At 41.3% G+C, this 19,944-nt stretch overlaps 2 protein-coding genes across 2 annotated transcripts; both read right to left on the bottom strand.

Annotated features, from left to right (window-relative positions):
* Window positions 1–3,250: 3,250 nt before the first annotated feature.
* Window positions 3,251–5,717, bottom strand: LOC109461581 (zinc finger protein 761-like). Its single transcript, XM_019757956.1, has 2 exons — window positions 5,633–5,717; window positions 3,251–5,341 (listed from the first exon to the last, which is right to left on the bottom strand). The coding sequence occupies exon 2, from the start codon at window positions 5,332–5,334 to the stop codon at window positions 3,733–3,735; it is 1,602 nt and encodes a 533-aa protein (XP_019613515.1). The 5' UTR covers window positions 5,335–5,341; window positions 5,633–5,717; the 3' UTR covers window positions 3,251–3,732.
* Window positions 5,718–9,387: 3,670 nt separating this feature from the next.
* LOC109461555 (leucine-rich repeat-containing G-protein coupled receptor 4-like) lies at window positions 9,388–13,259 on the bottom strand (the record flags this gene model as incomplete). The annotated part of the gene is made up of 5 exons (XM_019757933.1): window positions 12,849–13,259; window positions 12,031–12,209; window positions 9,950–10,431; window positions 9,542–9,721; window positions 9,388–9,479 (listed from the first exon to the last, which is right to left on the bottom strand). Coding segments are annotated over exons 1-5 (1,344 nt in total), but the record flags the coding sequence as incomplete, so codon positions are not given.
* Window positions 13,260–19,944: the final 6,685 nt, after the last annotated feature.

The following is a 19,944-nucleotide window of genomic DNA, read 5'->3' as shown; positions in this document are numbered from 1 at the left end:
CCTAACTTGTCCGAACATATGAGAATCCATACAGGACAAAAACCCTACAAATGTGACCAGTGTAGCTATTCTGCAGCACATAAATCCAGTTTGGACAAACATCTAGCAATGCACACTGGTGAGAAACCCTACATGTGTGAGGAATGTGGCTACAGAGCAACTCTAAAGTCTACCTTATCCCAACACATGAGAACCCATACAGGAGAAAAGCCATACATGTGTGGGGAGTGTGGGTTCAGGACAGCTCAAAAGTCTGTCTTATCTAAACATATAAGAACACATACTGGAGAAAAACCCTACAAGTGTGACCAGTGTGACTTTTCTGCATCACAGAAATCTTCTTTGGTCAGACATCTAGCAAAACATACGGGTGAGAAACCCTACATGTGTGGGGAGTGTGGGTACAGGACAGCTGACAGGTCCAACTTATTCCGGCATATGACAGCCCATACAGAGGAAAAACCCTACAAGTGTGACCAGTGTAGCTTTTCTGCAGCAACAAAGGGTGCCCTCACTCAACATTATATGAAAATCCACAAGGAGAGTCCAACTCAGCAACTGTAGCGTCCTTTAGTTTGCAAAATCTTTCTTTGGTAGTTTTGTTTATTATTTACTTATTTATTTATTTTTATTTGCACATGCGTATAAAATACAAAACAATACAGAAAGTAAATATAATGATCAGTCTAAAAAGAATATAGAATAATTAACTTAAACAGAATGAATGCGCTGGAGGAGGAAGAACCCTTATGGCTTATTCTTGTCCTTCTCCCAAACAATTAAAAGCATAATAGTAATAGTGACAATAACAATAATGATAAGGGTAAGTAAACAACATATGAAACATAACAGTAAGTAAGCTCATTTCCCATAACAAAATTAAATGGTGATATTACAAATTTTAAGAATGATGGCAATATTGTACATTCGGATTTGGTGAAATAGGTAATTCAAGGTGACTATAGGTGACTAGGATAATTTTGACTTTGACTTTATTCCGATCCACATTTAGCTTGCCTTTAGTTCGCTATTCTTCCAGTGGTCCATAAAACAGTAAAACATACAACTGCCACATAATAACATTTACACATGGTAACAACAGTACTTACAGTTTGCTACACTGAAACCAACCTTAAGGATATATCACACTAATATTTAAAACATTTAGTCATAATATTCTGTAAAAGATAATAAATGTAGTTACAAATAGGCAAAGTTTTTTTTTCCTAACGAAATGCCATAGTCCTGTACTTTTGTTACTCTCCAAGCAGAGGTTTGATGGAAGATCATTTCCTTTTTATATATGGCCTTTTTTTGTCTCTACCATCACCAACTTGGGTGGGGAAATGGTTACAGACTGGCCAATTTGATACTGTCTTACCCCCACCAAAAGATCTGCTTGAAGATTATACTTTTGTCCACTTTATTTCTAATTAATGTACAACTATAATGTACAGTAGGTACAAAAATAATTCTAATGTTTTAGTTTAGTTTTTCGCTCATATATTTAGGTCTAGTTTCAGTTCTTTTGACAAAAAAGATATTTTAGCTATGTGGAATTGTTTAGAAAAAACAGTAAACTTGGTGGTATTGATGGGATAATGTACATGTACAGTAATTAACAGAAACAAAAGTCAGGCGCGGGTTACGTTGTTAAGGTGGTGGTTAGAAACGAAGAACGTTGACATTATTTGTTTAGTTTATTGAGAATTAAAACACTGGCAGCCTTACATAGGCTGAATTGTGTTTTTTTACTAGTTGACAACATAAAGAATGCTCAAAGTAAGAAACAAAACATTAAATCAGAGCTTTTTCTTGTCTCCTCTCTTCATAGTTGTCTGCCATCCAACTTCCGGCATGGCAACAGACATCTTTGCCCATTTTTGGCATGGTGACCACTGTCAGTAGGCAAACAGAATGTCGTTTTTTTCCCCAAAATCAAGCGAAATTAATGCGCGCGCGCTGATGTCATCCATAAAACTTACTTGCTGTGGCCTGAGTTGGTACAATGTCAACTTTGACCTGTAGTGTGTTCACCTGTGACCTCACGAGATGACAGGACAAAGCTGCCCGAGTTCCGGTTTACGTGAAAAGAATAACCGCCATAGAAAGCAGGTAAGGCTTCAGATTTTACTTCAACCAACACGTTATGCATTCTGTCCGTACTGTAATATACGTAACTCACATCAACATAATGTTAACCTTCGCAGAAGGATGATTTTGCTCTGTTTCTTCTTGTTCTTTTCCGAACAAACAAAGCCCATTGTGACCTGGACCAGACGACTGTCACCATGGTAACTAACAGTAACACAGTAGCGAACACCATGTGGTGTTGTATTACATTATATGTAGCAGGGGGGGGGGGGTCACCATGTATTATGTATGAATATGTGTGAGAATAAACAGAGCAGTAGTTTATTAGGCTAGACCAGGTGATGGTAAACATTATGTATTTGCTTTAGAAATATTGCCTTTCTAGTTTACTATTTTACATTTGCCAAAGAGGTTATGGTTTAATCTACATGTATATGGTGTTTTATTTGATAAGAGGTTTGAGGGTCAATTTGTAATATGGGCCCCCTTGCGGTGCTCTATGGTACTGCAGAAGAACCAAGTGTTATGGACATGTTCTAGTCATGATTTCAAACAGTAGCGACATCTTGTGCCCGTGAGGAATTGGCCCCCTAGCAGCTTTTTGGGAACTGAAAGGGCCTATTCACCCACAGTACACTATTCACAAATTCACCCACAGTACACACACACACAGAAATATGCATGTGCACACTGCACTCATACACACACACACAAACACATGTGCACACGCACGCACACACACACACACACACACACGGGCATGCACGCACACACATACATATGCACGTCCGCACACACACACAAATGCACGCACATGCATGCACACACATACACATACACATAAACACACACATGCACACATATGGGCACGCAAATGCACATTCACACACACACACACACCTATACACTCAAACACACACATATGTGAGCTCACACACACACACACACATATGTACACAACCACACACCACACATACAAACATATATGTACACACACACACACACACACACACACACCACACATACACACATGTCCATGAAAACACAAAGATATGCACAGGCAAATACATATGCATGTGCACACACACACCACACACACGCACACATACATACACATGCAGACACACATACACACAAACACGGAATACACAGTTGGTATTAGTCAAAAGATATAATTGAGTTTAGAGAACATACAACAGTAAATCGAAACAAATGCTAGCTTGAGTTAACCTTAATATAAGTCAAAATATAGAATTGCTTGTAGGGTACATATGCAAAACTTCATCAAAGTAAACAATAACAAATCTAAGTTGGTACATTCATACAAGTACAAACGGAACAATAATTATGTATATATACATTATCCAATAAGTACAATCGGGTTTACTGTAGATAGCTCAAAATTCATCACTGTCCAAAACAGCTGATATGCAATACGCTGGATATGCATTGTTCTTCTTACTGAGCCATAATCTACAAAGTGACTAGAAATGCAGTGGACAAAAGCAAGAGTATGACATTTCTTTCAAAAACCTTCCTTTGGTTGCGAAAACTATCAATTGTTTCATGATATTTACCCTAAATGTTTTGGATAATGTGTTTTATTCTATTACAACTATAGTTGAGAAACTATGTGTACTAAATGTTACAAGTACTACAAGTTTTTGCAAACATGTGAATTCTCATATGTCGAGTTAGGGCAAACTTAGATGCTGCAGAATAGCTACACTGGTCACACTTGTATCTCACTGTATGGGTTCTCATATGTCGCGTAAGTGTATACCTCACAGCTGTCCTGTACTCACACTCCCCACACATGTAGGGTTTCGCAGTAGTGTGTGTTGTGAGATGTTTGTTCAATGTAACTTTCTGTGCTGCAGAATAGTCACACTGGTCACACTTGTAGGGTCTTTCTCCTGTATGGATTCTCATATGTTGGGATAGGTGAGACCTGTTAGCTGTCCCGTATCCACAATTCCTGCATATGTATGGTTTCTTACCGGTGTGTGTTGCTCGATGTTGGTCGAAGATAGCTTTCTGTGCTGCAGAATAGTCACACTGGTCACACTTGTAGGGTTTTTCTCTGGTGTGTTTTACTAGATGGGCATCCAAGCTGGACTTATTTGCTGCGGAATAGTCACACTGGTCACATTTGTAGGGTTTTTCTCCTGTATGGGCTCTCATGTGTCGGGATAGGTGTTGCTTTTGAGTTGCCCTGTACCCACACTGCCCACACTTGTAAGGTTTCTTACCGGTGTGTTTTACACGATGGACTTGCAGACTGGTTTTCAGTGCTGCAGAATAGTCACACTGGTCACACTTGTAGGGTCTTTCTCCTGTATGGATTCTCATATGCCTGGATAAGTGGTGCTTTCGAGTTGCCCTGTACCCACATTCCCCACACATGTAGGGTTTCTCACCGGTGTGTTTTGAAAGATGACGGCCCAAATTGTTTTTCCGTGCAGCAGAATAGTCACACTGGTCACACTTGTAGGGTTTTTCTCCTGTATGGGTCCTCATATGTTGGGATAAGTGGTACTGTTTAATTGCCCTGTATCCACACTCCCCACATATGTAGGATTTTTTACCAGAATGTTTTGCTAGATGATAGTCCAAGGCAGCTCTTTGTGCAGCAGAAAAGTCACACTGGTCACACTTGTAGGGTTTTTCTCCTGTATGTGTTCTCATATGCAGGGATAAGGCATTTTTGTAAGCTGTCCTATGCCCACACTCCCCACACATGTAGGGTTTCTCACCGGTGTGTTTTGCACGACGATGCATTGCCAAGTTACCTCTGTGTGCAGCAGAATAGTCACACTGGTCACACTTGTAGGGTTTTTCTCCTGTATGGGTTCTTATATGTCTGGACAAGGTAGATTTGTCAGCTGTAGTGTACTCACACTCCCCACACTTGTAGGGTTTTTCTCCAGTATGGGTTCTCATGTGCCGGTATAAGTGAGACTTGCAGTTTGCCCTGTATCTGCACTCCTCACACTTGTAGGGCTTTTCTCCTGTATGGGTTTTCATATGTCGGGATAAGTGAGACCTCCAAGCCGCACTGAATCCACACTCCCCACACATGTAGGGTTTCTTACGGGCGCTATTCAAGTTGACTTGTTGTGCTGCTGCTTGGTCTTTAACGCTGATTGTTTTGCTGTCACAGTCGCCCTGGGAAACCCCGGTGGGAGACCCATCACAGCAGTTCTGATCAACTCCGGTGGGATACCCGTGTTTTGCCATGTTCAATCTAACAAGAAATGATAGAAATGTTACGAATTATCAATGATTAAACAATGACAGTATTGAGAGTGTAGGAAACATGTTTTAACTTGGTCACTTTGCCTGATGCAGCATGACGTAAAATGTAGCGAAGGGTGGGATGTCTGGTTGCGCCCCCCTCCCCCTTCGATTCCCACTATGTTCTAAACCCAGAAAATGTAAACAAACATCGTCTTACAGCGGTCTTTCTTCCACAGAAATGGTCTCAAGTTATTCCCCTCGACACCAGAATACTTTTCTGTTCATTTCTTAGCCTTACCTGCTTCTTATGACGGTTTTTCTCTTTACGTAAACTGGAACTCGGCCAACTTTTCCTTCCTTCGTCTCGTGAGGTCAGAGGTGAAGGACACGAAGGTCAAAGGTGAAGTTGTATGCCTGATTACTCATGTAGTACATTTCGCGTCAGGTGGCACGTTATGTTCTAGTTTGCTCATTATATAAACGTTTTGCACACTAAGAAGATCACCGAAACGACGTAACATCGTTCTTGGCATGTTTTTCTGGGCTTTGACATAATTTCTGTGTTCATAATATCACCAGGGTCCATAATATCGCCACCTTGAGAAACCGGGGTGCTTAAAGATATTTTTTACTGCAACATACGTTTGGTATGCACTCCTTCACACATAGAATGTACGTACAGTACCTAGGGTATGTTGCAGTAAAAATATCTTTAAGCACACTATTTCTCAAGGTGGCGATATTATGGACCCTGGTGATATTATGGACACAGATGTTACACCACTTTCGAAATGGTGTAAAATAGGGCTCATTGAATCGCATAAGAGCAATTTAGACATGTATTCGAGTGTCTATACTTTAAAGGTGCATTAGGTAACTAGTAAGACAAGTCTCTTGAGGTCTCATAGTTGGTATTTTTGACATTTGTCGACTAAGCTACTCTTCAAGCAGAGATTGGGTTGGGTGAAAAAAATTCCAGTGCAAAAGAGAACCCCGCGATAAAAAATACTCTCCAAGCAGAGGTTGTGGGGAATGATCGTTACCTTTTTATATTTGGCCTTTTTGTTTTGTCCTGACCCCCACCACCCATCGGTGGCCGCGGACCTTCTCTGGCCAATGGATACTGCTTGGCCAATTTGATACTGTCTTTTTGCCACCGAGAGGGATCTGCTTGGAGATTAGATAAAAAAAGCCTAAAAACACGCCAAAAATGAACCCAAGCCCAAACCTCTGCTTGGAGAGTAGACTAAGCACCAGTAACAACTTCATAACAGAAGAAGGAATTGCACAAGTACTTATTGTGTTGTTCATTACGATTTGTGTATTTCATTGACTAGAACCAAGCTTCACAATCGGCATACTATAAAGTCATGTTAAACATGTGCACGTGCGCTGCCTTAAAGGTATCCAATACCATTTGCGCATTTTTCCAATATCTTTGCCCATTTGCGGCATGTTGACCACTTTCAGAAGGCAACAAAATTTGTTTTTTTCCCAAAATTAGGCGAAAATTAATGCGCGCGCTGATGTCATCCATAAAAATTACTTACTGTGGCCAATAAAAGAATGACCATAAAATTGACTTTGAAAATTGAGTCTTGCCGCCCTAAAGTGTATTAGATGCCTTTAAGGTGTCTCAAAAATTGTAAACAAAAACATCTCTGGAGAAATATCCAACATCAACATACATGTACATGCCCGTAGACAGGATTTTGAAGGAGGGGGGGGGGTCTTCCCAGTGCGCGAGGGACCAGTGAGCGCCGAGGGGGTCCGGGGGCATGCTCCCCCTGAAAATTGTGAAAAATAAACCTTCTGAAATGGCATTTCCTGCGTTTTTGAGAGGATTTCAAAGAAAAAAAGTCAGAGATAAAAGTTTGAAAAATAAACCTTCTGAAATGGCATTTCCTGCGTTTTTGAGAGGCTTTCAAAGAAAAAATCAGAGATAAAAGTTTGAAAAATAAATCTTCTGAAACGGCATTTCCTGCGTTTTTGAGAGGATTTCAAAGAAATAATCAGAGATAAATTTTTATTCAAGGACAAAGTAGGCTTATAGGATTACAGCCCCGCTGATAATACGAATTAATCCATCTAAAGAAAAATCTTGGACCTTTAGATAAAAAGTGGACCAAAAAGTGGACCTTTGAACCCCCCCCACCCCCACCCCCCTGGCTACGGGCATGACGTATATCTCGCTTCTCGTTATACAAAGGTCCAAGATTGTATCCATCCTCAAAATGTACATCCCATTTCATTTGATTCAATTCAACAAATATGTCTTGCCATCAAGAAAAATTGCAAGAGTAATGAGAAGTAAAATCACGTTACATTTTCAAAGAACATTTCTGCTAAACACTAGTTTAAACATGTTACAAGTTTAAGTTCAGAATGCAAGCTTCAGAACGTAGTACTTACCAAGGTATTATTATTAATTAGTTTTTGGCTATGTTTTTACATTTTCATTTATTATATGAGGTTCATGATTATGACTTGTTGAGCAAAGATAAAGGAGGAGGGTTCTGTATAAGCCTTGTAGGCTTCTTACCTCCTCCTGCACATTGTTTTCTCATTTTATTACAATTCCTTTTATCACAATTCTCTTTACGTATTCTGTTTATACATTTATGTGCGAATAAGTGCAAACGAAGAAAGCATTAGATTGCTAATTTCCTAAAATATGTTATTGAAACGTCTCCCTGCCTAACCCCACAACCAATACAAATTTGGTGCCAATACTTTATTACTTAATACGTCGATGAAGGTTAGACATCCAGGTAATACGATATGCCAAAAAACAGTTACTCAAGCAACTGGATATAATATAATCATCTGATCATTCAAAATTATATCCAGTTGCTTGAGTAACTGTTTTTTGGCATATTTATTACTTAATACTTAATTATGATTTATCACATATTGTTGTTTTTTTAGTGCAAGCTGCAAATAAACAAAAAATTACGGGAATAAACCACCTTTCCCTGCGAAATGCTAGAAACTAAAATAGGTTGTCTATGTCATATGGAAAACTGGCATGCAAAGCCGCCCTTACAAATTGGAGGGGGGGGGGTCATTTTAAATACAACTCTGTCTGCTTGTATGGTCCAAGAGCCAAATTAGTGAATACATTTTCACTATTCTTCCTGGAGTCCAATTAAAACATACAAAATATAACAACGGAATATAATAAAATAATATAAGCTTTGGGGGTTGGGCTTGGTGGATTGGTAGTGGTGGAACCCGTATCTTTAAACAGGTAAGCATGCGCAGAAGGTGGCCCTGTGGTAGTTGATAGAATTCTGACATTCAAGGATTGAATGCCAGTGCCAGTGCCAGTGGTCTGATGACCACCGGCTATGACTGTAGATGTTGGGACAATGCATTGGTTGTAGGGCAGCTATTTTTTTAATTTATTTATTTAATCTTGGGTGGCCTAGTTCAATTTTGACAAATTGATTTTCAATAGGTCCCAGTACAAAAATACAATAAAATCAAAGATACAGATACAAACACAGACCGATATAAACAAATCAGAATCGTTATCCATAACTCGTGTCGATTTAAACAGTCCAGGTCGGCTTTCCATTTGGAGGTTAGAGGTCAAATTACACACTGATAAGGTAATTAAGTTCTTCAGAGCAGTCTTTTCAAAGATGCTTGTTCTGTGATCTTTACTGATGATTAATGCATCACACAATGGATTTCTGACATTCAAGGATTCTGTGATAGCCTATGATAGTCTGATCGTGACCACCGGCTATTCTGTAGATGTTGGGACAATTGGTTGTAGGGCAGCTATTAATGCATCACACACTATGGATTTCTGGCATTCAAGGTTGCTGTGATAGCACCAGACTTGCCCTATCTTGTCTGATCATGACCACCGGCTATTCTGTAGATGTTGCGTTCTTTTCTGGTGTTTTCACACCTCCATACGTAGGGTTTGGCTGCAGAGCAGCTATCCATGCCTCACGTGGGATATTTCTAATATACGGAGATTCAGTGATGGACTAAAGTGTTCGTGTTGACCTGATTCTGGCCCTGCCCTGTCTGATCATGACCACTGGTCATCACAGTAGCTGTGGTGTTTGTGTTGGATTCAGTGATGGCCTGGGACTGACCCTGCCCTGCCCGATCATGACCACAGGCCACTTTGAATATACATACATCGGGTTTGGATTTAAGGCAGCTATTATTTGGCCATGAGACTGACTGTTAGCCTTAAATTGCCCCTGTCCTGTCTGATCATGACCACTGGTCATTACAGTAGCTGTGGTGTTTGTGTTGGATTCAGTGATGGTCTGAGACTGACCCTGCCCTGTCTGATCAGTACCACTGGCCATCACAGTGGCTGTTGTGTTGGAGTTAAAGTGACCCTGATTCTGGCCCACAACTTCCGAATGAGAATACAGTTTTGAGAATGAGACATTCGGTCCTGTGTTATAAAATGGACTTTTAGTGTGCATGGATTCAGTGGGTGAGTTTGAGGCAGTCTGTCCTGTGGTATATATTGGACTCTTAGTGTCCAAGGATTCGGTGATAGCCTGATGCCCCGTCTGACCATGAGCACTGACTATCACATCAGCTGTTGTGGATGATTCAGTGATAGTCTGAGCCTGACCTTGCCCTGTCTGATCATGTTGGCCACTATTTACATACTGGTGACCGCTGGCCATTACAGCATCTGTTGTGTTTGCGTTGGGTGTAGGTATGGTCTGAAACTGGCCCTGCCTTGTCTGATTATGTTGGTTCATATCTTCATACTTGTGACAATGAACACTAGCCTCTACAACAGCTGTGGTGTTTGTGTTGGGTGTAGGTATGTACTGATACTGCCCCTGCCCCGTCTGAATATGTCGGTCCACATCTTCATACTGGTGATCAAGACCACTAGTCTCTACAACAGCTGTGGTGTTTGTGTTGGGTGTAGGTATGTACTGAGACTGACCCTGCCTTGTCTGGTTATGTTGGTCACCATTTTCATACTGGTGATCAAGACCACTAGTCTCTACAACAGCTGTGGTGTTTGTGTTGTGTAAAACAGGGTTGGAGTTCGAACCTGAATCAGAATTGTTCCCCCTCCTTTTGCACCATATTGTGAAGCTTAGGACAACAATGAGACCAACCACTGAACCAACAACAGCTGAAATAACAACCGGCACTAGGGGGAAACTACGACCAGATTCATGGGATGTACCAGTGCAACTAGTGACAACAACAGTTGAAGTTGTTAATCCTTTCCAGTGAGTACCAACTGTTGAGGCAACATTGCGTGTGAAGTACCAGTGATAGTGAGAGGTGGTGGTCCCATTGTAAGAATTATTTGCGTTTTGGGATTCAGCAGGCAACGTGAGAATTGGGGAGCCTTCACGATATGCTGCAGAAGAGCTAATTGGGTTTTGGACATCAACAGTTGGTGTGGATTTTGTTGGGTCCGGTGTGGATTTTGTTGGGTCCGGTGTGGATTTTGTTGGGTCCGGTGTGGATTTTGTTGGGTCCGGTGTGGATTTTGTTGGGTCCGGTGTGGATTTTGTTGGGTCCTTACAGATCAGATCGTTGGGACTGACATCTTTAAGTTTTTGTCCTGAGAGGTTGGCAGGTTGGGCACATGTTATCTGGTTTAGAACTGTAGGAGTTTCAATCAGTTTTTGCCAAAAGGGGCAGTCACACTGCCAGGGGTTGTTGCCAATATGTAAGGCAGGAATGGATGCCAACGTGTCATTGTCTGATAGGGGAATGACAGATAATTTGTTTGACTGCAGGTACAAAGTATGGAGAAGGGTTAGATTTGAAAACGTACCAGACTGGATGTTCCTTAGCTTGTTTGAGTTCAGATACAAATCTTTGAGGCAAGGAAGATTGGAGAACGTGCCAACCCGAATGATGGATATTTGGTTGGAGGTAAGGTTCAACGAGGAGAGCCGGGGTAGAGTAGAGAATGTACCAACCTCAATGTTGGATATTTCGTTGAAAGCAAGATTCAAGCAACCGATCTTTTGATTTGAGAAAGTATGAACTTGAATGCTTGATATCTTGTTCGAGGAAAGGTCCAATATCTCGAGCTTTGGTAAGTTTACGAATGTGCCAACTTCAATGCTGGCTATGTAGTTGGAGTTCAGGTACAATTCTCTGAGCCTTGGTAGGTTTGAGAATGCCCCAGCATGAATTCTGGATATTTGGTTGGAGGCAAGGCTCAACCAGTAGAGGCTAGGTACTTTTGAGAATGTGCCAACCTGAATGCTGGATATTTGGTTGGAGGTAAGATTCAAGCAACCGATCCTTGGTAGATTTGAGAAAGTATTAATCTGAATGCTTGATATCTTATTGGAGGTAAGGTCCAATGTATCGAGCCTGGGTAATTTTGAGAATGTGCGAACTTCAATGCTGGTTATGTAGTTGAAATTCAGGTATAATCTTCTTAACATTGGTAGATTTGAGAATACACCAACCGGAATTCTGGATATTTGGTTGTAGGCAAGGTTCAGCCAGAAGAAGCAAGGTAGGTTCGAGAATGTGTCAACATGAATTCTGGATATTTGGTTAGAGGAAAGGTTTAACGACGTGAGCCAGGGAAGATTTGAGAACGTTCCAACCTGAATGCTGGATATTTGGTTTGAAGCAAGATTCAATTGTTTGATCTTGAGTAGATTTGAGAAAGTATGAACGGGAATACTTGATATTTTGTTGAAGGAAAGGTCCAACCTTTCGAGCGCGGGTAGGTCTGAGAATGTGTCAACCTGAATGTTGGTTATCTTGTTGGACTGTAGGTACAATCTGCTGAGCTTTGGTACATTTGAGAATGCGCCAACTTGAATGCGTGTTATGTTGTTGGAGTCCAGGTACAATAATTTGAGTCTTGGTAGATTTGAGAAGGTACCAGCCTGAATGCTCGATATTTCGGCATTTCTAAGTTCCAACCAGCCGAGATAGGGTTGTTTTGAAAACAAACCAGCCTGAATGCTGGTAATGTTGTTGCAGTCAAGTTGCAGTCTATGGAGCCTGGTCAGATTTGAAAATGTGCCAACTTGAATGCTTGATATTTGGTTGGAGGCAAGATACAAATGGTGGAGAAAGGGTAGATTTCCGAATGTGCCAACCCGAATGCTGGTTATGTTGTTGGAGTTAAGGTTCAATTTGTAGAGCTTGGGTAGATGTAAAAATGCCCCAGCCTGTAGGCTAGTTATTTTGTTGGAGTTCAGGAACAAATTTTTGAGCTTTGTTAGATTTGGGAAAGTACCAACCTGGATGCTGGTCATTTGGTTGGAGGCAAGATTCAACTCCATGAGTTTGGGTAGACCTGAGAATACGCTAATCTGGATGCTGGTTATTTGGTTTGAGTTGAGAATCAAGTACTGAAGCTGTGGTAAATTTGAAAGTGCGCCAACCTGAATGCTCGATATTTGGTTGGAGGTAAGTTTGAGCAAGTGAAGCTTGGGTAGGTTTGAGAACGCGCCAACCTGAATGCTGGTAATTTGGTTGGAGGCAAGATGCAAAAGAGAGAGTTGGGGTAAATTTGATACCTGAATGCTGTTTATACGGTTATTGCTCAGGTCCAAACCTTTTAGCTTTGTTAGACGTGAGAATGCATTAGCCTGAATGCTGGTTATGTTGTTGGAGTCGAGGCATAAATGGGTGAGACTGAGAGTGGGAAGAGTTGAGAATGCGCCAGACCGAACACTATTTATCTGGTTAAGTTTTAGATTTAACTCGTTGATGTATGGTGGCAGGTTCTGAGGGATCTTGGTTAGGCCCTTGCGTACGAAGTTTCCAACACCTGGCGATGCACAGATATCTCTACCTTGTTGTCCACAATCACTGTTTGGGCATCTGCAGTGTGATAATTGTCCACAGTCACAGCCACCTTCTGGCGTGTTGGGCTCCTTCAGAATGAGGAGCAGGAAAATCAGCAGGTGTCGCAGCTTCCTTCCCATGTCGTCCTGTAGTCTGCACAGAACAAGTAGCAAAAACTGTTTCTTTTTAAAAGATATGTTTAGCCCTAATGTTTATTGATTTAATTCTAGTTACCCTAGTATTTCTTACATCTAATGTTTTATTGTAACTTGATCGATAATGTACTTATGTATGTGTCTATTGTGTATATTTGTGTATGATGTCGCAATATCAGCTATCAGCTTCCTGGCGGCAACATTGTATTACCATGTTGCAATTTCAAATAGATAAATAAGTAGCAAAAATTAAGTAAATCAATCAGTGATGGCAGACTTCACATTTCTTCTTCAAGTTGATCAGAAACACACAAGACGTCAGAGAGAACCGCTGACCTGCTACCTCCAACCGGTGTTGAGCCAAATCCTTGAGCTGCCAGATACGTGAGAGGTCAGGTGTTTAGGGCTAGGGTTAGGGTTAGTGTTGGTATTAGAGTTAGGGTTAGGGATAGGGTAAGGGTTAGAGTAAGGATCATTGTTCAGGGCCAGGGTTAGACTTACGATTGGGGTTAGGTTAGGTTTAGTCTCCCACATCACGACTAAACCCCTCAGTCCCACCCCTTGTCTCAGGTATATTGGAAACCCCCGGTAGTGTCGGAGTCATGTATTTGGCAGGATCATATATTTGGCTTGACACCGGGGGACAGTCGACCTGACGTGAACTCAGAAACTCTACAAAACGGACTCTCCCGGTCACACGTACAACAAGATGTAACAACAGCCCTCTACCGTCCCTCTTAAGACTCTTGAACGAAACGAAATGATTTTGCTCTTAACTCTGTAAATTACTAAATGTCTCTGATATATCTTGTGCAATTTTTTTATGAAATAGTTTAATGTAATTTTTATATGTTAAGTATAAATGTGAATGAGATGAGCAAAATTTGAATTTCACTAAGCTAAATGTACGTCATATCGTGTAGATATTTTTCAATGTGCAATTCTACTACGACAATTTGACTCCGAGATTGTGTAGTTGTTAACGTTTTTAAAATGATTGTACATCTTTGAACGCAATTCAGCTTTCTGCTGCAATGTTCGTGATTTTTAGCAATAAACCATTTTTGATTGAAGGATGATTGATTGACACCCAGACAAACACCCCTAAAAAGCAACTTACTCCCTAAGCAATCAATCAATCAATCAATCAATCAATCAATCAATCAATCAATCAATCAATCAATCAATCAAATGGTTTATTTGTAAAAACAAAACCCTGTAGCCATCGGCTAAATTGTGTCTTGCTGTACAATTTTGATATTTTAACATATCTGGCATAACACATTAAAATTGCTAACTTAATCAATAAAATCCATATCATTATACATGAAATACTTAAAGATAACAATTACAATTTCAACATTAAAACTAACAATTACAAACATATATGAAATACTAACACAATAATATACAAAGTAAAACAAGAGTTCCGAGATCTCATACCTCCATGAAATATGGGCTTGATATGTAAATGTAAATTTCTTCTGTAATTACGCAAATGACTTCTGCATTAACATAATATATGCATCGTGATGTTAACTTTTGATTAACTTAAAGATGTCCCAAGTATGACATTCCCTTCATTCACCATTGAGAAATCATAGATTTTTTGCATTAATTATGCAAATTAGGTCATCATTTGCATAATTAGTATCTGTTGATGTTCCATCTGCCATAGGTTACATACATTACATGTATGGAAGTTCTATAATGTAAAACACTGTAATTATAGACTTTCCTCCTTAATTATGCAAATTAAGTGCTCATTTGCATAATATGCATATGATTATGTACAACTCTCTCTCAGCTACCTACACATCAAATATCATGAAAATACGTTGTTCCTATATGGACTTATTGGCTTTTAAAGGTTTCGCCAGAAAGTCCCCTGCAGTTCCAGAACAAGCTGCTAGGGGGACCAAACTTACGCCACTTATTGCTGACAGGATAAGCTATCTATCACCAAAAAGTCAAGACCATAGCTTGTTCAGGACAAAAGATACAAAAACCGGAAGTTCTGCTGCAGTACCAAGGTCATCCACCAGGAGGCCCATATTTGACCTTGACCTTTGTCTTTCCAAGACTTACCAGCACACCAAATATCATCGCAATCCATAAAGACGTTCTGAAGTTATGCTGACCACAAAGTTGCGGAAACACACACAGACAGACAGACACACACACAGACACACAGACAGACATACAGACAGACGCCGCCAAAAACAATACCTCCATTTTTCATGGAGGTAAAAATGAGACTAGAGGACAGACTGACCACCAGCTGGCTATCAGATATGGCGGCAGATAAATCTGCAGACCATCGCAAATAAATCCAACTACTACAGGCTGTCGTTCTTCCCTCGTACCATCAAAGAGTGGAACGAACTTGGGCTTGGTGTGGAAGAGGCGGGGACTCTCACCCAGTTCAACACTGGACTGGCGAGGACACTGCTGTATTGAGTCGCCCCTACACGTCTTGTATATATGTATATATTACTAATGCACTAAATTCACCCACAGAATTAGAAGTTATGTTCCGTATAGTGCCCTTTAATGTAACACCTTCATTTCTTTTTCACCCCATGAAAAATGGAGGTATTGTTTTTGGCGAGTCTGTCTGTTTATCTATTTGTCTGTGTGTGTGTGTGTTTCCGCACATTTGTAGCCAGCATAACTTTAGAACGCCTTTGTGGATTGTGATGATATTTTGTTGGTAGGTCTTAGGAAGACCATGGAGGTAGAAAGACAAAAGTCAGCGTCAAATATGGGCCTCCTGGTGGTAAGCTGCTATTATATTGGACTAAGGCCACACCGACTTAATTTTATGGATGACATCCACGCGCGCATTGATTTTCGCCTGTTCTCGAAAAAAAATCACGTTCACCGAGGCTCTGGTCTGGATCTAGACCTGGGTAGTCCATGGTGGTTAGCGACAATACGGAGCCGGGCACCCAGGCTACCGAAGCTCCACGACTCAAGAACTCAGTACATATGTACAGTGCCGATTCAAGCCAGCATGTGCCGGCTTGTCGTGTACGTCGCTATGTACTGAAGCAAATTCACAATACCAGCTTCATATTCTTGTGGTTTAGTAGCATTTTTATTTTTGGCCGGAATTTTTTTATTCGCCCGCGCGCACTAGTTTGGGAGTTTTCAGAGCATGTCATCCATAAAATTAAGTCGGTGTGGCCTAAGCAGTACGAAAGAAGAAAAAGATATATGGTTAAAGCCGTACATTATATTTAATGAACAGAAATAAAAAGCTTTAAAATCCCTCAAACACCTCATGTTTAGTCGTACATATCAACACGTGGTTGGTTAATTGTCTGGTTCGGGCTTTTTGAATATTCATGTTTAGCAGGCTGTTTACTACCTGATCGGGTGCGTTTTTCTGACGTGTCAATTTTTGTTGAAACAAATCAGAAAATGTCTAGTTCTCACTTGTCATGGTACAGACTTATAGTTAGAGAAGAACAGAACTTCTTTCGACACCGATAACATTTTTTCTATATATTTCTAGAAATTATCATATATGGTAATAAGGTTTAAAAGCCCTCAGGCACCTTATGTATAATCATACTTATATGGTTGGTAAATTGTCTGATAACATTTTTTTCTAGACATTTCTAAAAATTGTCATATACTCACAAACTATGTTTTGTTAAAACCCAACTAGTCTCTAACTACGCTGGCTATTATAGGAGAATATTTGCCAGGGGAGTTTGGCCACCTTGTAGGTTTGACTGGCTTTCGGAGGGAAAGAAACTACCTCCCCGCGGCCGGACTCCCTTGGCCCATTTTACTCTTTTTTTGCCGAATTCTACGATCCGTGTTCCCGTAGAAAAGCCTGGTGAACATGGCGAAATAAGGTTTAAAAGCCATCATGCACCTTATGTATAGTGTTTATATGGTTGGTTAATTGTCTGATTCTGGCACTTTGAATATTCACGTTTAGCATGTTGCTTACTACTTTTTGCTGACGTGTCAATTGTTAAAACAAATCACAGAATGTTTATTTCTCACTTGATATGGAACAGACTTGCAGGGCCAGAAGCAAAGAACTTATTTTGTAGCCTGGTATCCAACCTATTATAGCTGTCGAGTCCTACCTCCTTTCTGCAAATGGATGTAGGACTCGGTTAGCCTCTACCAGGCTTCGGGAGGCGGATGGAAAGAGTAGAAATCGGCCAAATAAAGAGATAACATGCCAGGAGAGTTTGTCTGCTGGGAAAGAACAGTTTGCCGCACCCGAACTGTTCTCTCCCAGCAGACAAACTCCCCTGGCATGTTATCTCTTTATTTGGCCGATTTCTACTCTTTCTTCCAGCTTCCCCCCGAAGCCTGGTAGAAGCTAGGACTCGGCAGCTATAATAGATTTGGTAACCATGCAGGCTACTTCTTTTGACACCGATAACATTTTTTTCCTAGACATTTCTAGAAATTATCATACACTCACAAACTATGTTTGGTTGAAACCCAACAATAATCATCATAAGTGACGAAACGTGACAAAATAAGGTTGTCAAGGATGCTGAGTCATGCACCTTACGCATCTTACGCACCTTAGGTAGCCGCCTTCAACTAGCTGAAGATTCTGCTGCCTTTTGTGGCTAGTACGAGATGATGATCACCAGGCCTCCATCCGGGTGATTTGTAGTACTAGTAAATCATCACCAACTCCCAGACAGTTTTAGTTTTGTACCATGCCCTTACTCTTTTTCCAAAGGTGTGGTGGGTTCTTTAACGTCCGTGGGGTGTGGCTCTCCCCAAAACACGGGACCTCCATTTAACGTCCTATCCGAGGGACGTCCCTAACCGAGGCTAGGTACTCATTTACACCTGAGTGAAGTGAGGAAAGTCGTGTAAAGTGCCTTTCCCAAGGGCACAAGATCGGTGACATGGGTGGGGATCGAACCCAGGACCTCTAGGTCCTGAGCCGAAAGCGCTGCGCCACACGACCCCACGCATAGTCTTACTTATATGATTGGTTACTAGTAATTGTCTGGTTCGGGCTGTTTGAATATTCACGGTTAGCAGGTTGTTTACTCCCTGATCTGGTGCGTTTTGCTGACGCGTCATTTCTTAAGACAAATTCTACATTTTCAGGCTTGAAGATTGACCAGCAAAATCTTAGTTTTTGCCCGTTTTGCCTGAAAGCATTGAGTTCTCCCACGTTGTAGTTCATATGGACTTAAATGTTTAAATGTTGGAATTGACGCCGTTACACTTTTTGTTCGGATACACCAAATATATTGTCACCTTTCGCATTGAAATGTCTGTTTTCTCGGGTGGGCATGACATAAATAAAATACTACACGGTGTATTCCGCATCGCCCTCGGTCCCAGCCCTCCCGCGGATCGGATCTCCCTCCGGCCTTCGGGCGATCCGGTCCGTGGTCGGGCTGGCATGGCACCTAGATACAGAATACACCGTGTATACTTAGTATCTGTATCTGTATAGCCGGTATAACCGCCCTTCGGCGTAACACACCAGCTGTTATTCTATATTTATCTGCTATTCCAGTGTCTCCCATGTATGTAGAGAAAATGCTCGGTCTTACCTGATTCTTTAGCCAAAACTAACCTTTCAAGCCAGTCAGAATAGCTTCAGCTCCTCGGTTTTGGAGCCTCCTTCGCAGTCTTGTTGGGCGTCGGCGTTATTTTTTCTCTGAGCGACGCGAGTAATATGCCGCCGCGAGGGACGATTTGCTGCCGAGGGAGTTTTTGCCACGGAGAGAAGGTTTCGCGCCGACTGGAAGCAGTCTTGTTGGAGCGCGAAACCTTCTCTCCGTGGCAAAAACTCCCTCGGCAGCAAATCGTCCCTCGCGGCGGCATATTACTCGCGTCGCTCACAGAAAAAATTACGCCGACGCCCAACAAGACTGCGAAGGAGGCTAGGTTTTGGAGCCATGACGGTCTCCTGTATAGTTATTTGTGTACTATTCCACCTCACTTTTCCATTGTATATACAGAAAAAAATGATCTTACCTCAGTACGTGTTCAATCAAAACTTACCTTTTATGCCATTCTGAATATCTTCAGTTCTCGGGCGATGAAGTCATGGCGGTCTTTCCTCGGTCTTCGGTCTGGAGTTGTGCCTCTCCGATCTGAGCTCTGGGTGCCTGGTCCGTACTCAGCGGCAGTCTGACAAACAAGCCTTGAAAAAAAATCTTACGTAATCTGGGTGTGCTGATTGTCTGAGGCTGGCTGTTTGAATATTAACATTAATGATAAATAATAATGGTTTGTTTGCCATTTGAAATCGCCTCGAAATTGTGCAATTTTGTTGTTAGCTGCTATGTGGCGCTTTTACTACATTGTGTTGATAGAGGAAATTACGGCTCCCGGTGGCAAATGTGCAGATGTTGGCACATTGGCGCACCAAATCCGTAATTTGTGTTTTTCACACATTTACTAATAGACAGATTAGGCACGTGGGCATAAGTCCACCGTACAGGGAGGGAAGTCGTGTAAAGTGCCTTTCCGAAGTGCACAACGTCGGGACATGATCAGTATCGAACCCGGACCCTATTGCTTCAACGCTCTAACCTTTGTGCCACCAACGTCACGACATTATGTTGAATATTAACATTAATGATACATAGTATCATGTGAGAGATGAAAACTGGGTGCAGTTTTTGTGTCAGCCGCTATGGGGCTCTTTTAGTCC

The sequence above is a fragment of the Branchiostoma belcheri genome, unplaced genomic scaffold (genome assembly GCF_001625305.1).
Source record: "Branchiostoma belcheri isolate BF01 breed outbred unplaced genomic scaffold, Haploidv18h27 scaffold94, whole genome shotgun sequence".
Classification (NCBI taxonomy): domain Eukaryota; kingdom Metazoa; phylum Chordata; class Leptocardii; order Amphioxiformes; family Branchiostomatidae; genus Branchiostoma; species Branchiostoma belcheri.
The sequence above is the reverse complement of the archived record's forward strand: the minus strand, read 5'-3'. Positions and strand labels throughout refer to the sequence as shown.